The sequence below is a fragment of the Rhipicephalus microplus genome, chromosome 3, assembly GCF_043290135.1.
Source record: "Rhipicephalus microplus isolate Deutch F79 chromosome 3, USDA_Rmic, whole genome shotgun sequence".
NCBI lineage: Eukaryota > Metazoa > Arthropoda > Arachnida > Ixodida > Ixodidae > Rhipicephalus > Rhipicephalus microplus.
This window is the reverse complement of record NC_134702.1, coordinates 284,243,687-284,263,569: the sequence shown is the minus strand read 5'-3', so window position 1 is coordinate 284,263,569 and position 19,883 is coordinate 284,243,687. Positions and strand designations below refer to the sequence as shown.

Sequence of the window (19,883 nt, the reverse complement as noted above, 5' to 3'; positions counted from 1 at the left end):
TTACGTTAGGCACCTCAGTTTCAAGTCGACTCGCTGTGGCTCAGCGAAGTCGTCGGCACTTATGGTTCCCAAGAAGCACTTATCAACCTGGTCATCGTGCGGCAGTGAATAGACAGGGGTGCGAGACGGGCAGTCGCCATCCAAGTGTTTTCAGGTGTTTTCTTCTGGACTTGTAGATGACAATAATGTCCAATTCTTCAAATTGTAGGCTCCACCATGCGAGACGGCCTGAAGGGCCCTTGAAGTTAGCTGGCCAATATAGGGCATAGTGGTCGCTCACAACTTTGAAAGGCCTGCAGTAGAGGTAAGGGCAAAACTTTTGACGTTGCCCAGATGACAGCAAGGCACTCCTTTTCTGTTGTGGAATAGTTCACCTGAACATTAGATAGCAAAAGGGTAGCACAACTGATAACCCTTTCCAGGCCATCAGTACTTTGCACAAGGACGATGCCGGGCCCTACTGTGCTAGGGCCAGTTATTAATAATAACAATTATTAATAATAATTGTTGGTGTTTAACTTCCAAAACCACCATATGAGTATAAGAAACGCTGCAGTGGAGGGCTCCGGCAAGCTAATTTATCTGGTGTAAAATTTGAATCAGTGCATACTTCTGTTTTGGCATAATTGTCGAAATGTGCAAGTATCAGTGGTGTGTGCCGGCGTCGTTTAAGTTCCTGAAATGCTTCTTCCTCTTGTGCTGTTTCTCTTAAGAATTCGACATTGGTTTTCATGAGGTGAGTTAGCGGCTCAGGGATTTGTGAGAATCTTTTGATGAAACACCTGTAATAGGCACACAGTTCAAGCAATCAACATACTGCCTTGTCAGTGAGTGGCAAGAAATCGGCCATGACCGCTGTTTTACGCAGGTCAGAACAGGCTCCAGTTTTGTAATGACGTGTCCCTGGAACAAGAACTCCTTGTACACAAAGCGGCGCTTTTCTACATTCAGGGTGACTCCGGAAACCTTAATACCTTGACATTCTGCTTCAAGGCGCCAAACATACTAGTCGAAACACGAGGAAAGCCCGACGACATTGTCCAAGTACACAAGGTAAGTCTGCCATTTCAATACAGCCAGCACGGTAAAACGCTGGAACGTCGAAAGCGCTGAGCAAAGACCAAATCGCGTGACCTTGAAGCCGAAGAGGCCGTCTCGCGTGATAAAGACAGCCTTTTCTCGATCTCTCTCGTCAACCTTATTTTGCTAATAACCGATCTTGGGGTCTATCGAAGAAAAGTACTTCACACTGTGGGGTTGATCCAGGGCGTCGTCTATACATGAAAAAGAATATGCGTCGTCTTTAGCGATTTCGTTCAGGTGGCAGTAGTTGACGCAAAAACATAGGGTTTCATCCTTCTTCTTCTTCACTAATACAAAAAGTGACACCCACAGACTCTTGAAGGGCTGAATGACGTTGTTTCGTAGCATTTTATTGACTAGTTTCTTCCCTGCCTCGCGTTCGAGCTCGAAACTTGGTACAGGCTTTGTCAAATAGGTCAGCACTTTCTTCTTTTATGATGCGATGTTTCGCGAGTGGTGTTTGTTGAATTCTGAATGATGACGAGTCGCAGTCTTTGAATTGCCTGAGCAGGGTCTTGAGCTGGTCTTGCTAGCACTTCGGAAGACTCGGGTTTACGTCGAAATCTGGTTGGGGTCTGATACATCGAAGCTGCTTCGGCAGCATCGAAGAGGGCGATAGCATTGCTGGCTTCCACAAATTCATTGATGTAGGCGGCCATCGTACCAACATTGAGGTGCCTATATTCGTGGCTGAAGTTTGTCACCACTACCTTTGTGTTGCCATCACGCAGCTTAGCTATGCCTCTTGCGACGCAAATCTGATGGTTTAAGAGCAAGTGCTGATCACTCTCGACGACGCCTCAATGTTTTTTTTATTTTTTGGTGCCGACGAAAATAATGACACTTGATAAAGGCGGCATGGTGACGAGCTCTTCTATACACTCAAGGCGTGGTTCTCTGGAATCGTGTAGGGTGGCAGCTCTTTTTCTTAGGTTAGTGGAATTGATTCAGACCTCAGATCGATTACAGTGCCATGGTGACTTAGGAAGTCCATACCGTGTATAACGTCCCATGAGCACTGTTGTGGGATAACAAAGCTAGCAGGAATAGTCAGGCCGTTACTAAAACACGTTGGGGGGCTAGTTGGTTTGCATTCATGAATTTGAATAAGCACAAACAGACAAGGTCCTTGTCTGTTCACACTTTCTCACAGTTCAAGCTGTTGATTGTGACTCTGACTGTGCAAACTCCTACCAGCGTTATCAGGTGGCCTCCAGCAGTCCAGATTTCGAGTCAATTCCAAGCAGTTTTTACTTTCTTCAGCTTGGCGGTGAAGGGCCCTCTGACGGAATAGTTGGCACAAGTGCTGTCGAGAGCCGTGACTTGTGACCGTCGATGAAAACGTCGACGTCACTAGTTCGTCTTGCGTTACAATTGGGTCGCAGCGTCGAATCAAGGCTACGTCAGTTTGTTCCGCGGCTTCTATGTTGCATCATCAGGCCTCCTGGTCGTGAAGTTTCCACGTCAGAGCTGCGCTTGGTGTGCAGCAGGTTCCTGAGGCTTCATCGCGTCAGTAGTAGAGGGTCTTGGGTGGTTTGTCTTACATCAACCACACCTCCATCAATTGCTGACCTTAGCTTTCTGGGTAAGGGCTCGGAGATAGGCCCCGAGTAGGACGGGCATACTGCCTGCGACGTGGCGATGAGTAGCAGCCTGGCGATGGCAAATGATAAGGTTGTCAGGGTTTCGACTGCACTCCTGTGAGGTAGTTGGCAGTGTCGCATGGCCGTTCTTCTGGCTGCGCACGTGGCGTGTTCAAGGCAAAGCCACACAGTCCCATCTCACAGTATTCACAACGACGATACGTGTCACCGGCTTCTTTGCAGTGAAAGCATAGTGAACGCTTGTCAGGTGCACACCAAACGTAGGTCTTCGTCAGCATGTACTGCTGGCCGGCTGGTGGGTACGATGGTGGTGATGGTGGTATATGGCAACGATAGTGCTTCTTTGACGTACTGACGAGGCGTGGAGAAGGTATGTTACATCAGGGTGCAGCGGCATAGCTCCAGGCTTGCGGCTAATGCTGTGTTTGTTCAGGGGTACCAAACGACTGCTGGAGTTCTCTACAAACAGCAAACGACTGCTGGAGTTCTCTACAAACAATCTCAATTATCGAATCCAGCTCAGGTTGTGATCTGGGGAACACCTTCCGAGGAACATGACTGCCCTGATTGTACCCCGCAAATCACTCGTTCTCAGCACTTAAACACACCGTAACTAGTCAAAAGAATGCAGCGATTGAATAGCCTTTCGCAGATTTATAGCGTGTTCTCAATGATTGTGGCCTCTAAAACTAACTCTGCGACTGTCTTCCGTGGGTTGCGCGCAAGTGCAGCGAGGAGTTCTTCTTTCACTCCTCTCATGACTTTTTTTTCCTTGGACATTTCAGTGTCAACAAGGTGAAAAAGCCACGTAATCTTCTCCGTAAACATGGTTACGCTCTCATTCAGCAGCTGCACTAACTCTGAGACCGTTTTCGGTGGCTTGCGCGCTAGTCCAGCGAAAAGTTCTTCCTTCAGTGTTGAAGATTGGGCGAGTTGGTTTGTCGTACTTGAACTGGTATAGCGCATTACGGGGAAGAAGAAACGGCCGAGCAGACCGACACAAGAGGACATAGCACTCTGTCCTCTTGTGTCGGTCTGCTCGGCCGTTTCTTCTTCCCCGTAATGCGCTATACCAGTTCAAGTTCTTCCTTCACTCCTCTCATGAGGAAACTCACTTTTTTTTTTTCCTAGAACATGTCAGCGTCAGCGTAGTGGAAAAGCCACGTCATTTCCTCTGTAAAGATGGTAATGCTCTCATTCAGGAGCTGCACTCGTGTGTTCATTAAAGCGGCTGCTCTTTCTTTTTGAACGACACTTGTAAGTATTGCGAGAAAGCTGGTCGGGAAGATGTGCCACGTTGTCAGGGTGGACTCCATTCTCAAACCAGGTCCTGGCCCAGTCTTCCAACGAGAAGTACACAAAGCGCCGCTTGTTATCGGCGCATCTTATCTAGGTCCTAGTTGTTGAAGATCGAAATCCTCTTTTAACACTCAAGCCATGTCTCAGGATCCTCACATGCTGATTCCCGGAAAATCTGTTGCTCCTTCGACCGCTGCATCACAACGGCAGGTGGAAGCGCAAAGGCTGTCATTGATGCCATTGTCGAGGTCATGGCCATTGTTTTTCGGGTCCTATCAGATAGAAACCTGCACTCCCGTGGCAGACTTCATTGCCTGTGGCTGGCTCGCTGGTCAGGATTGGCATCAGTGTCTCCTTGACGGTTGGGGCTAGACTCACGGCTGGAGGGGTGTGTTCCGTACATGGACCGGGAGGCACCTTCACCAAATATCACGAGGTTGTGATGTCGACGAAGGCAGAGACGACTTGTCCAAAATTAAACCATTTATTTGGCCGAACTTGTGGCTGGGAAACTGAAAGTCGGCTTACGGATATACACACTAGCACTAATAACGGCGAACAGATAGCCAGCCGTCGATCAACTGACAAGTGGTGAAGTGCATCGGCATTTATACAAGTGCCATCAAATATTCCAGCATTATTGCTAGCGGCAACAGAAATTCCAGAATGATCTGTAATGTTCGCATTGTGCGCATAATATTAACAAAATGATCTACTACAGCCTTGAAGCTTCACGAACACTGCAAGCACGGTTTTCACTAGGCATTACTCACAGTGCAACAGGGGCGATAACACAACTTGAGGAAGGAATGTGGCACTACGATCAATAGCAGATTTGCTAGCAACCTTCATTGCCTACTCGCACAGAAAGATTTATAAATTTTCGTTTTAAGCAAGAAAATTATTTTGGAATTCGTGTGTTATTGCGCTCTGTGTTTGCACCGGTTTAAAGGTCATAGCGATGCCTCCTAGCGGTAAGTACATATAAGCTTCACGGATGCGGGGATCATCTAGACAACTTAATCTGCTTTGTCCGGGCTTACTTGAATTATTTACTAGGTATTACTGCCTTCAGTGATTGAGAAACGCTAGACCTACTAGACTGCATTTAACCACATAAAGATGTCCGTTGACAGCCTACGTAGTAAATTTACACAAGACCAGGAAGTGGTACTGATGTGGGCAGCACACCGCTACCTATACACAAACATTTAGAAGTAGAAAGAGCACTACGAATAAAAAAAGTAATCTATAAAAATAAAAAAATTCTTGCATCACACAGAAGTCACAGTTAAAACCAGCATAATCATATATGATTGACAATGTTGCACCAGTGACCATATGTTGGTGCGTAACTGCAACTTAGCAGTCAGGCAACACATCCTTTTAGGGGCGAAGCTCCTTAAGCCGTGGATCGTGTGTCCTTGATGCATGTAGTAGCAGTAGGTAGCCACCTCTCGTATAGTCCTTGGAATGTCTGCTAGATGGCAGTATTTGTATATGATAAAAAGATGCGAGATGGCGGTACTTGGAGTGCTCGCTAGATGGACGGATGAACGAACAGACAGGCATACAGTCAGACGAACATACAGATGGACGAACATGACTGGCGGAGGGATGATTCAAGGTTTACGATAACTCTCTGAATCTTCGCCCTACTCATTATCATTCACTCTGTGGATATACCATGATTTTTTTCCTGGTTTTATTTCAATTGATCCTTTCCTTCATGACGTTATGTTAGCGTATAGGTAATGGTATGTTGCCCACATGGGTACCCCTTCCCAGTCCTGTTTGTAACTACACACACTGTCAACGAACAACTACACATGGTTCAATGCTGTCTAGTACGTTTCACATTTCTCAGTTACTGAGGGTAATAATACCTAGTAAATAATTTAAGTAAGCCCGGACAAATTAGATTAAGTTGTCTAGATAATCCACATATTCGTAAAGCTTGTACTTACCGCTAGGACGCATTGCTACGACGTGTAAGCCCGTGCAAACACAGAGCAATAACACACAAATTCTCAAATAGTTTTCTAGCTTAAAAAAAAAGTAATTCGATAAGACTTTCAAAATGAAAAGACATTGAAGGTTGTTAATAAATCTGCTATAGAGCGTATTTTTACTAGGACCGCCTCAATATTCAGTGTACAACCAAACATAAGCAAAATTGAAGGTTTTTTGAAACTGTGGCCACCTGTACACATTATCTCGCACTATACACAACTGAAATTATTTTGGTCTTCAGTAAAACAGTTTTTCAATATGCTATGGCTAATTATCCTGTTTCGCTGAATGCTTTCATTCTATAAAAATACCCAATATTGACCACATTTTCTGTATTCAAGGCTGCATAAAAATTTCACGAAAGTGTGAAAGTTAATAAAGTTTACTTTAAGTAAAAAGCCTACCGTTGCTACAAAGGTAAAAATTTGTTTTAACCTAATTTAGAAAAACAGAACTTTTGGCATGTTTCATGAGCCATGGTTTCCAGCCTGCCAGGAAAATTCACATGAAGCTTGTCGTACTGGAAAACTTTTTTTACACTAAATGTTTTGGAAGAGCATCTTTGGCTTTAGGTAGATGGCCACAAATGGTCAAGCGCCAAGGTTGGTGTGGAATGACACACATCCAGAGAGCAAGTTTAAGGGAATACCGTACTTTTAAAATGTCCTGCATTACTGTTTTCCTGAGCTCAGGACACTTCCTTAGGTAGATGAATAAAATAATAAAAGTTGCTTGACCTACCTTGCATGTGTTTCACAGGAACTGCCAAATCCTTTACTGTCGACGCCTCTTGCTGTGTCTGCTCACCCCCTGCACACAATGTGGGTGTAGCTGCACTTAATCAAGCTCCTCAACAATCATTAAGTAATAACAGCTGCCTTTCTTCAACTTCCATAACAAAATTGCAGGCAACCTCTTGCGGAACAAATTTGCACTTAGCTAGGCGACGTACCAAACGTGCAGGGCTGTCTGCCCCACCATATTAGCTCAACAAACAGCCCAGAATTCCAATTGGTAGATTTATCCAAAACTGAGCAATTACAGCCTGATATTTACTCTGCAGAGCAAGCTTCTAAAGCAGGCCAGCAATGACTCTCCAATGTGCAGCTACAAGTAAGTAACTTGTTCTTCCAATGCTCATCATAAGGTATTGCAAACGTAGTCTGGCCAGTTTTATATTGCCCCCAACCCAGCTTCCAACAAGCCCTCATGTAGCCATATATACAGCAGACTATCAATAAATGGAAATCTGTTAAACGAAACTGTTGATTAAACAGAACAACTGCCTCTAACATAATTGATTTCCTACTTTCATTCTGCAGCCTTATTCAGCTCTCAGTAAATGGAACTCCTGTTAAATGGAACATATTTTCCTAGTCCCTTCAGGTTCCATTTAATGAGAGTCTCTTGTATGTGCATTTAAACCTGAGAGTGTTAGCACTGTGCATATGAATGGTCAGGTTTGCAAATGCAGGGCATTTTTTTCAAAGCAATACAGATCTTTCCTTAAAAAGCTATAACAGTGAGGCATTTGCAGTCTTTGCAGACCATTTCTATGTCGAAGCGGAAAGATCTTGCCACTAATTAGGCAGATCATTCCAAAATGAATAAATAACAAGAAAATTTCAATTAACATTTTTATTATAAATTTTGGGGTGATTGTATTAGAAAGTTGTTTTATGTCGCCGATTGCCCAGCTTTCAAACATTGAAAGTAGTGTGTGTAGTTTCAGAAATCTATCATTGAATTTTCAGACTACAATGCGGGAGAAACTGAATGCTTTGGACGTGCGACACAATGCGGGAGAAACTGGTTGTCATGATACAGAGGCGTGAAAAAAAAAAAGAATTGAGTGTTCGCCGTGCGGGGACGAAAAGGAAAACGAAGTGTGCGCGTGGTGCGTGCGGTGGTTCGAGGCAGCGCGTGCAAGGAGTCAGTCGTCGGCTGGACATCTGGTCCGGGGAACTAGACAACGGCATCTAGGTGCTCTACGGTTCCTGGACTCCAGCTGGGCGACTGGCCCAGGGACCAGGCGATACACTGCTGTTCTGCCTGCCGTTCCGGACAGCTGGTCATTCTGTGAACGAGGCCTGTACTCCGGCTGGGCGACTGGCCCAGGGAGCAGGCGAGGTTCCGCGGTGATGGCTGCCGTCCAGAGTGGCTGTGGGTTTTGGTTTCTGCGGGCCTGATCTTCCTGCTGCCGTTCCGGGTGGCTGGCGCGACCCGGGTGGCTGGCGCGACCCCGGTGTGCTGCTGAGACGAGCGTGGTGGTGGAGAGCTGCTGCAGAGCTACCAATCAGCTACCGACTGCTGCTGCTGCTGCGGCAGAAGGCCGTGTCACGGCGTGGTCCGACGCACGTTGAGGACGGCAACGAGCCAGACGGCGCACAGCCCACGAGCGATCGGCGCCGGCGACCCGCAAGCTACATAAAAAAACGGCGAGACTTTTCTAATTTAGAAAGACATTGAGCACAGCTATAGACTGCGTGTTTCTACTACTTTAAGTGTTACTCGTTCATAGTTACGTTCTCTGTAAATATATTCTCGTGTGTGTGTCTGTGTGCTCGTGATTCAATTCAGTTCCTTGCTGAGTGGTCCTGGGCCCAAAACTGGCACTACGTCACAATCTGGCGAGCCTGCCAGGATACCACTCGTATAAACGTCGAAGGAAGCTATCGTCTCTCGAGTGCACATTCACAAAACTTGTTCTGATGATGGACACAGAAAGATTAGCTGCTGTTGGGGCACAACTAGGATTGAGTGGCGCAGAATTTCACAAGTGGGTTGAGGAAGAACACGCGAGGCAAAGAGATGAACATGCTGCTAAGAGAGAGTCGAGCAGGAAAGCAGATGAGAGAGCGAAGCAAATCCTTGAGCTGAAGCTAAAGCTTCAAGAAGGAGCTCCGAGGGTAGATGCAGCAGCTGACTCTGATTCTATGGCTCAGCCAAGTAGCTCCTCTGCAGTACTGAATCCACAAAAATTGCTTCCGCTGTTCGATGAGCGACGTGATGATTTGCATGCATACTTGCAAAGATTCGAACGCATGGCAATAGAACAAGGCTGGCCACAAGAGAAATGGGCATTAGCTGTGAGCATGTGTTTGAGTGGCGAAGCGTTGACAGTAATTGGCCGAATGACTGCCACAGATTTCCTAGACTATGAGAAAGTAAAGAAAGCTTTGTTGCAGAGGTTTCGATTCACTGCGCAAGGGTACCAAGAAAAATTTCGCATGGCACGACCAGAAGATGGAGAAACCGGGAGACAGTTAGCCGCGAGACTCTCATGGTACTTTGACCACTGGGTTGACATGGCTGATGTACCAAGAACATTCGATGGCCTTCGAAACCACCTGCTCGCCGAACAGTTTCTCCGCTGTTGCCATCCAATACTAACGATATTTTTTAAAGAACGCGAGTGCAAGTCACTCCAACAGCTAGTTGACGCTACTGATCGCTTCATGGAAGCGCAGAATCTGTCAAACCTGGGAAAGGGTACAGACGACACCAAAAAATTCAAGAGTCTTGATAATGCTCCCAAGAAACCACCGACAAGATGCATGCTATGCAAGTGTCTGGGATATCAAGCACATGAATGTCGGAACCCAGCTAAAGAAGCGACAAAGTGTAGAGTATGTGGGAAAATTGGCCACAAGAGCGACGAGTGCTGGAGCATGAAGGCACAGAAAGAAAAAAGTTCCGCATGTGCAGTGAACGAGAACCGTTATGGTTTCCCATCGAGTGACAACACTGGCGAAGGGCAAAAAGTAAAGAAACGTGACCCTCCTAATGCAAGTGTGGATGAAAGGATACCAGTATTTCTGGTACAAAGAATGCCAGTTGTTGAAGGCGAAGTGTTGGGTAAACTAGTCAGGGTTCTTCGAGAAACGGGCAGTAATACTGCAATTATCCGAAGAATCCTAGTGCCAAAACAACGGTTGACCGGGAAGAGAAGCAGAGTCTTACTCATTGATGGATCCGCCATAGAAGTACCGGAGGCCAAGATTTCCGTGAACACCCCATACTTTAAGGGAGAGATAACCGCACTTTGTATGGACAAGCCACTTTAGGATTTGGTGCTTGGTGACCTACCAGGTGTCAGAGATTCTCACAAGCCGGATCATAAGTGGAAGCCTCCTACAGTCGACAAGAGGGATAATGCGACGTGAAACTGCAGCACGGAAGCTGAGGAGTGTCCTCACTATGTTTCCGCTATGGTTAAACCTCACGAGGACAAAATAACACCATTGTCCGTGCCAGAAATAAAATGATGCGACGTAACAAAAGACCAGTACTCAGAAGAGCAACAGAACGACAAAACATCAAAGCCGTGTTTGCTAAAGTCGGTAAAGATTTCAAGTCACCGAATGGCCACAGTTACACGTTTCTTGAAAGAGGAGGACTTCTTTACCGACAATACTAGCTTGCGACAAGCAGGACGTTTAGCCATCTCGTCGTGCTGAAGATCTTCAGGGAGCATATCCTTGAAGTCGGCCAAGAAAGTCTTAAGGCAGGGCACCAAGGCATTCGGCGCACGACAGATCACATTTTAGCAGATTTTTACTGGCCGGATCTGCATGGCGACGTGAAACGATTCGTCAAGTCCTCCGATAAGTGTCAGCGAACGACACCAAAAGGCCAAATTGGTGTTGCGCCTCTAGGAAACATGCCTGTCATTCGTACGCCTTTTGAGCGTGTTGCGGTCGATTCAATCGGTCCGTTTTCACCGAAGTCGGACCGTGGCAACAGTTAAGTTTTAACTCTTATCGACTTTGCCGAGCGATATGCGGATGCCATTGCACTCCCTGCAATTGATGCTGTGAATGTAGCTGAAGGACTGATTGAGATTTTCTCTCGAGTCGGCTTACTGAAGGAGACCGTTACCGACCAAGGAAGAAGTTTTACAGTGGAACTCATGGGAGAGGTGGACCGTCTTCTTTCCATCAAGTTTCTTCGAACGACCTCCTACAGTGCCATGGCAAATGGGTTCGTTGAGAAGTTTAATGGAACGCTGAAGATAATGCTCAAGAGGATGTGCCAGGAAAAAACACGATCCTGGGACAGGTACCTCGCCCCACTCCTTTTCGCTTACAGAGAGGTGCCGCAAGCGAGCTTGGGCTTCTCCCCTTTTCAGATAATTTATGGTCATCACGTGCGGGGACCACTGACGGTGCTGAAGGAGCTGTGGAGCAATGAAGACATCAACAGTGAAATTCGCACTACCTATACCTACTTGGACGACCTTCGAAACCGCCTGGAAAAGACATGCAAACTTGCGCATGATGAGTCGGAAAGAGCAGGTGCAAAACAAAAGACTTACTACGACCGCAAAAGCCGTCCTCGAAAGCTAAACGTCGGGGATAAAGTGTTACTTCTTTTGCCGACCGATACTAACAAACTGCTCCTGCAATGTAGAGGTTCATTTGAAGTCGTCGAACGCAAGAATGAGGTCGACTACGTTCTCGCGATAAGTGGAAAAAAAAAATTTTCCACATTAACATGCTCAAAAAGTACGAGGAACGCGAACCTTTACCAGGGCAGCAGGTGTCGGTCATAACCGAAGTTGAAGGGCCACCGGTAGCGAACGAGAAAATGTCAAGCGAAGAAAGCTCACATGAGATTCCTTACCCTAGCTTATTTCGCACACAGACTGCGGATGATGTGAAATTATCAGAGAATCTGAACATTGAACAGCATTCTGATGTGCTTGATTTATTCAAAGAATTTGAGATGATCTTTTCGGACCTTCCAGGAAAGACTGACCTAGTAGATTGCCCGCTACGCTTGACATCCAATAAACCTATACATGTTCCGCAGTATCCCACCCCACTAGCTCTGCGGGAAAGCGTCGAGAAAGAAGTCCAAGAAATGCTAAAGTTGGGCATAATTGAAAGGTCGCAGTCACCATACCATGCTCCCATCCTAGTTGTCAAAAAACCTGACAACACGATTCATTTATGTGTCGACTTCAGAGAGCTAAATAAGATCTTGATTGCGGACAGTGAACCAATACCGCGTATAGACGTGGTTCTTGCCCTTGCTGGTCAATGCAAATTCTTCTCAAAATTTGACTTGACCAAGGGCTACTGGCAAGTGCCCATGGCTGTGGACAGCCGGAAAAAAACAGCCTTTTCCAGTATATCTGGAATATACCATTTTGTGTTCATGCCCTTCCGCATAAAGACAGCTCCGGCTGTTTTCGCACGCCTCATGCGAGCTGTTCTAGGTAATCTAGAAAATGTTTATCACTATTTTGACGATGTAGTCATTGCTACAAACACGTGGCCTGAACATTTGGTCACTCTACGGCGTGTATTTGATCGAATATAACACGCCTATTTAACCATCAAGCCAAGTAAGTGTGAGATAGGAGAGCAAACCATCTGTTTTCTTGGCCATCGAATCGGAGACGGTAAAGTTGAACCTCTCTTTTTTTTTATTTACAAATACTGCATCTTGCACAGGAAGATATTGTAGGAGTGAGTACAACACAAGTTAAAATACAATACATTAAGTCACACTAAATCACATTTAGTCGCATTAAATATGACACAAATAAAGTATACACATTGAGTATACACACTGAAGTATACACACTGAATGGGCAGAACATCAAGAAAGTATACACAGCTGATCAGTAAGGAAAGTTTGGCAATTGTTCAACGAATTCATCGTTTGACAGCTCGCGCAGGGAGCCCGGGAGACCATTTTAAGTATCAATAGTGTGAGGAAAAAAAGAAAACTTGAAGCAATCAATGAATGACTTCAAAGGAGCTATGTTAAGGTGGTGACTTCTCCTTGTGATTCGAGAAGAAGGGTTAGTGAAGGTAATGGGTGCATCAATAAATGTTTCCCCATGAGCGATCTTATGCAACAGGACAAGACGGTCACAAGTGTGTCGGAGAGCCAAACTTTTTAGCTGTAATTCATTAGCATATATTGTAGGTGAAAAATGACAATCATAACGCTTACATATAAATCTGATGGCTTTTTTTATGAATAGAATCAAGCATATTTATGTCATTAGCATAATGTGGTGCCAATACGACAGATGCATACTCTAGGAGAGGCCTTATTAGAGATCTGTATACTAGTTTACATTCCCTAGTTGCATCTCGAAGGTTTCTCTTTAGGTAACCGAGCTTTCTTAACGCCTTATTTCATATATTCAGAATGTGGACATGCCATTTCAAGTCCGGGGTGAGAGTAACACCGAGGTATTTGAAAGTGTCTAGACTTTCGAGCTTGTGGTTACAACTAAAATATGAAAACATTAACAGATGCTTTTTATTTGAGAAAGTCATTGAGACTGTTTTTTTGAAGTTCAGTGACATCTGCCATGTCTTACTCCACTCGCAAAAATGGTCAAAAACTTTATTTAATTGCAACTGATCTTGAATGCTGGTCACATCAGAACATATGACACAGTCATCGGCATAAAGTCTCAATTTCACAGAAGTCCCAGCAGTTACTTTAACGACATCGTTTATATAGATGATGAAGAGTAATGGACCCAGTACCGATCCTTGTGGTACACCGGATGTGACGCTGACCTGAGATGAGTGAGCAGGATTAAATGCAACAAATTGTGTTCTTGAGCTCGGATAGTCCTGTATCCAGTCTGTAAGTTTAGTGTCATGAATTAGTTCCGTGATTTTAATGAGAAGCTTATTATGGCATACTGTTATACTGTAATACTGCATACTGTACTGTAACATGAAGATGGCATCAAGCTGTCCACTGGCATTAAGTGTGGATGCAATATCGCGGGAGAATTCTAATAATTCTGTCACCGTCGAAAAGCCAAGACAAAAGCCATGTTGAGCACGTGAGAGAATATTCTGTTCAGACAAGTGCTCGATGATCTATTTATAGATGATGTGTTTCAGTAATTTACAGGACGTTGATATTAATGAAATTGGCCTATAGTTGCACACCACCTGTTTATTGCCATCCTTATGTATGGGAACAACCTTGGCACACTTCCAGAGTAATAGGACAGTAGATGACTCAACAGACTTTGAAAAAATTATTGATAAATACCGAGAGGTCCAATCAGAATAACGTTTCAAAAACATATTAGGTATACCATCTGGCCCGGTGCTTTTCGTTGTATCAATGTTGAGTACAAGGTTACGAACGCTCGCTGTAGTAATTAGCATGCTTGGAAAAGGTTATGGAGATGAGTTAATAAAAAATGTGGGACTACGCCCATCATCACGTGTGAACACTGATTTAAAATAGTCATTAAATGCTTCAGAAATGCTAAAATTGTCAGAGCATGGTTTATCGGAAATAATAAATGAGGAAGGACAGCTCTGACTTGGCGGATTGATGGCTTTCCAAAACTTTGATGGCTTGTCTTTCATGAACGACGACAAAGTATTATTAAAATAGAAGCTTTTCGCACTTGACATAGCAGATTTTAAACTACTTTTCAGTTTAGGTAACACAGATGGTTTTATTGGATTGCCAGATTTGGAATGTTTACGAAGACGCCTGATACGGCAAATCAGATGTATAATGTCGCGAGTGTACCAAGGATGCTTGGGATTGCGTTTTATACACTTTGTTGGAATGTAATTAGCAATACATCGGCCAACAATTCGATTAAAGCGGTTCACTAGTACATCGACATGGTAATGGCTGGTGCTGTTTAAAAACTCATCAAAAGAGGATGCAAGTATCCCGATTATGGAGTTATCATCAGCATGCTCGTAGTTCACAATAGTCTGGTGTAAAGGAAGGTTAGGTACAGTCGTTAAGTTAAAATCAACTACGACACCCTTTTTATCCAACAGGCCTTCGACAATCTCACAATGATAGCCGTATTCTTTAATATGCTCATTAATGAAAACAAGATCAAGAATTGCAATTTCGTGGGTTGCAGAAGAAACAATTTGCGTCAGGTCTAAAGAAATAGTTAAGTCAATCAAATAGTCACAGGTGAGCTTGTGTTGGCCATGTGCTGATAGAGTTTTCCAGTCTATGGTGGGGGTATTGAAGTCCCCAGTGATTAACATTTTGCAACCATTTAATTTTTGTTTAACTATATAATCCATGAGATCAGAAAAGATACCAAAACCTGCATCAGGTGGACGATAGACAGCCAGCGTGAGACCACAAATCCTAATTTTACACCAAATAGATTCACAGCTGGTTACATCGGGGAGTACAGTGAATTCAATGTCTTTTTTCACAAAGAGCGCAACGTCACCACCACGACGGCCACATCTGTCTTTTCTCAGAACATTGTAATCTGGTGGTAAAATTTCTGAGTCCATGATATGTTCATTAAGCCAAGTTTCTGTTACGCATATTACAGAAGGATGATAGCATGCAACGAAGTGATGAAAGTCGTGAATCTTGTTAAGAATGCTACGGGCATTAATATTAGCTAAAGAAAAGTTATCAGAGCAGAGCCAGATTCCAGGAGGCTGAGAAGATTGCTTTTTGGCTTGAATGATAGAGTCGCCCGCTTCGCTTAACACATAACGTGCGTTATCTATCAGCAAGGAATCATACTGCAGACGAGAGGAGGTGGCATTTTTTCTTTGGTTAGCTGAAAGTTTCCAAAGGGCGCTGCGTACCTTTCTAACGCGCTCTGAAAAGTCCTCGTTTACATATATTAGTGTTCCTTTCAACTTTCTGGCATTCTTTAAAACAGCAAGTTTAGATCTGTAATCTAAAAATTTAAATATAGCATGGGGGGCTTTTCCCCTCTACGCACTCCAAGTCTGTGCACGTTCGATGTCGGTACATTCATGACCAAGTTTATCAGACAGTAGGCTTGTGAACAATTCAAGCAGCTGGCCGGGAGACTCAGAATGGTGTTCAGGCAGTCCGTAGACAATAATATTATTTCTATAGGACCCGTTTTCAAGTTCATCAGAACGGTTGTCTAACTTCGATACCAAGTTAGCAAGATGAGTTACCGTTTTTTCAAGTTGTTAAACACGTAGAATTGCTTCCTTGGCTGATAATACCGAGGCCTCAAGCCTATTCAGCCTTTCTTCGATAGAAACGAACTTGGCTGCCCATGAAGAGAGCTCAGAACTGATTTTTTCTTGTCCCTCGAGCAGCTGCAACAGTTTTTCGTTTAACTTGACAGGGCCAGGATTGCACTCAACATCGCCGGATAATAGCAACAAAATTCTACTGACAGAGAAGACCGATAATGCCGCCATAAGTGAGTCAGGCAGCAGCACTAGACATCGATCATCATTCTTATAGCAAGGGCAGTCGTATTTTGGCCCTACATGTAAGACAGTGCAAACAAGCTTGAACCAAGTGCACATTGTGCCGCTGCAAGACCCACTGATGAGTGTAGCATTCACTGTCGGCTTTAGAGCAGGCCAGAAGTGGCCAGCTGGGGACGCTGAGGTAGCACATCATGCGCAGATGGGCTCCCAAGTGTCCAAGTCACGCAAGTCGGGTGACTCAGTCCATAGATGATACGAATCCGGTATCAGACCATCTGATCCGGGGGGGACGAGCAGCTGCTTGAAGGGTGTCGATACACGATCATGCGCAGAACCGGATTCCTGAAGACGACTGCTGGATTCGGTGCAAGCGGCAATCTGTAAGACAGTGCAGACAAGCTTGAACCAAGTGCACATTGTGCCGCCGCAAGACCCACTGATGAGCATAGCATTCACTGTCGGCTTTATAGCAGGCCAGAAGTGGCCAGCTGGAGACGCTGAGGTAGCAAACCATGGGCAGATGGGCTCCCAAGTGTCCAAGTCAGGCAATTCGGGTGACTCAGTCCATAGATGATACGAATCCCGTATCAGACCATCCGATCCGGGGGGGGGGGGGGGGACGTAGCAGCTGCTTGAAGGGTGTCGATACACGATCATGCGCAGAAGCAGATTCCTGAAGACGACTGCTGGATTCGGTGCAAGCGGCAATCTGTAATACAGTGCAGACAAGCTTGAACAAAGTGCACATTGTGCCGCCGCAAGACGCACTCCTGAAAACCCTTGATAAGATACTCGCAACTACAAGGCCAAAGATGAAGAAAGCCCTGCAGTTTTTCCTGAGTCTAACGGGCTATTTCAGGAAATTTATCGCAAACTACGCTGAGATCACCAAGCCTTTGACCGACCTCACACGGAAAGGGCAGAGCAATATCATCGCGTGGGGACGTTCTCAGGAAGAAGCTTTCACTATTTTAAAGAACAAGCTTGGAGATACTCCCATTCTACAAGCACCCAACATGACAAAAGAATTTGTTCTCCGCACCGACGCCTCGACCACTAGCCTTGGTGCTGTACTGCTGCAGGTAGGAGAGTACCAGGTTTTGCATCCTGTTGCCTACGCGAGCCGCAAGCTATTGCCTCGAGAAACCCGGTATTCCACCATCGAACAGGAATGCTTGGCACTTGTCTGGGCGGTGAAAAAATTCCATTTGTATTTGTACAACAAACAATTTGTCGTACAATCCGACCACCAGCCTTTGCAATACTTGCAATCCGCTAAACACCTGAACAATCAAGTTTTGCGATGGAGCCTACTCTTACAACAGTACTCATTTTAAGTGTCTTACATCAAAGGGTCGGATAATGTCGGAGCACATTACCTGAGCCGCGTGTAATGGATATGTATTGCACTATGTTATGTAAACTTCTGGAGAGCTGTGGACGTACAACTGAACTTTGTGACATTTTTTCCGCCTCTTCCTCATGTCATAAAAGTTGTAAACAACTTTCTTAAACGGGGGGTTTTCATGATACAGAGGCGCGGAAAAAAAAAGAATTCAGTGTTCGCCGTGCGGGGGCGAAAAGGAAAACGAAGTTTGCGCGTGGTGCGTGTGGTGGTTCAAGGCAGCGCGTGCAAGGAGTCAGTTCTCGGCTGGACGTCCGGTCCGGGGAATGAGACAACGGCATCTAGGCGCTCTACCGTTCCTGGACTCCAGCTGGGCAACTGGCCCAGGGACCAGGCGATCCACTGCTGTTCTGGCTGCCGTTCCGGACAGCTGGACATCCTGTGAACGAGGCCTGTACTCCGGCTGGGCGACTGGCCCAGGGACCAGGCGAGGTTCCGCGGTGCTGGCTGCCGTCCAGAGTGGCTATGGGATTTGGTTGCGACGGGCCTGATGTTCCTGCTGCCGTTCCGGGTGGCTGGCGCGACCCCGGTGCGCTGCCGAGACGAGCGTGGTGGCGGAGAGCTGCTGCGGAGCTACCAATCAACTACTGATTGCTGCTGCTGCGGCAGAAGGCCGTGTCACAGCGTGGTCCGACGCACGTTAAGAACGGCAACGAGCCAGACGACGCACAGCCCACGAGCGATCGGCGCCAGCGACCCGCAAGCCACATCAAAACACAGCGAGAATTTTCTAATTTAGAGAGACATTGAGTACAGCTATAGACTGCGTGTTTCTACTACTTTAAGTGTTACTCGTTCATAGTTACGTTCTCTGTAAATATATTCTCGTGTGTGTGTCTGTGCGCTCGTGGTTCGATTCAGTTCCTTGCTGAGTGGTCCTGGGCCCAAAACTGACACTACGTCACAATCTGTAATTCCTCACGGGCGAGCTTCCCTTCACGTAATTGCATCAAGACTAATCTGCCTCAGTTTCACATGTATTCATAATCTCACACTTAGCGCATCGTGCAGGCGCCATCCGCGTTACAGCCCTCGTAAGGCTCATTTATCCTCCCACGTGAGGGGAAACGCAACAGCTGGCACCGTGCCAGGGGACCACACACCGCCCATCACGAGCATGAGACATTGAAGGCAAAGGACTATTCACACGTAAAGGACCATTGGCCTGTATGCTCGGCTAGGATGACACAATGTATCTCCTGCGACACGCCATAATTCGAATTACGTAAAGGGAAGTTTGCGCGTGACGCAGCACAGGGACAACCACCCTTTGAGCGCACCAGTGTGTTGAGCTTTGGTTTCTGTGGCATCGCGGTCTGGAAATTCAATAATGGATCTCTAAAACTGCGCGCAATATTTTGAATTTTTAAAAATCTGGCTCATCATAATTTGTGACACAGACCAACTCGGCCATATAAAAAAGTGCCCTAAAATTGATAATAACAAAGGTAATTGAAATATTTGTTAATTAATCATCTCCGAGTGATCTAAATGATGACAAAATCTTTTTGCCTCGACCTAGAAATCGCCTGCAAAGACAGCAAGTGCCTATGATAGTTTTTGCTAACTATTTTTGTTTCTATTAGCCATATACAACTTCCGCTCTAAAAAAACACCATATCGAGGGGATCAACTCAAGCAATATACAATCATGCAATGCAATCATTTACCTTTTTTTTCTTATTTGAGACAGTGGCATCAAATGACATGAGCATTTTCACATTTATACACAAGCAGGAGCACGAAAAACCATGGCTGCTGTAGGACAGTCGAGTACTCGTGCATTCACTGAAACAAGCACAAGTGCTTTTGTCGACAATATACATCATATAAAAAATACACTTTAACAGATGACAGAACCACATGATGAGAACTGCCAGAAGACACGAATATTGTTGTGCTGTGAGGCTTGTGCTGGTGTCAGAAAAACTCTTAGCATTGTGAACTAATGAAACACACGGCTAGGATTTATCTGGCTAGCATGTCAGCATCTATGGCATCACTGCTCGCACACATGAATTCTGAAAATGGCAGCACACTATGGCCGACCGTTGAGCCGATTCTCGCTAAGTTTGCTAATAAGTTGCTCACCTTTCACCTCTCCTCAGATGACCAAGTCCCTTGGTCTGACATGGAGTCCACACACAGTGAAGTACAAAGATTGCGCTTGAGGAGAGCCTCCGCAAACATTGCGGTTGCTTGGGCTGCGACTAGTCAAAGTTCCATATGCTATAGCTTCTTCTGGGACTGGAGTGTGTCATGATTTACCTCGGGAGCGCT

General features: G+C 45.4%; 1 protein-coding gene across 8 annotated transcripts in view; it reads right to left on the bottom strand.

Moving 5' to 3' along the window:
- Pink1 (PTEN-induced putative kinase 1) overlaps positions 1–19,883 on the bottom strand; it is a 446,363-nt gene that overhangs the window by 333,058 nt on the left and 93,422 nt on the right. For 7 of the 8 annotated variants that reach the window (XR_012893957.1, XR_012893956.1, XM_075887744.1 and 4 more), the window contains exon 3: positions 6,741–6,809. The exons of the other annotated variant lie outside the window; for it this stretch is intronic. Coding sequence is in view for 5 of the 7 variants with exons in the window: in XM_075887744.1 (XP_075743859.1) it covers positions 6,741–6,809 (69 nt within the window). In the remaining 2 variants the exon portion in view is untranslated. The remainder of the gene's footprint in view (positions 1–6,740; positions 6,810–19,883) is intronic. 8 annotated transcript variants of the gene reach the window in all.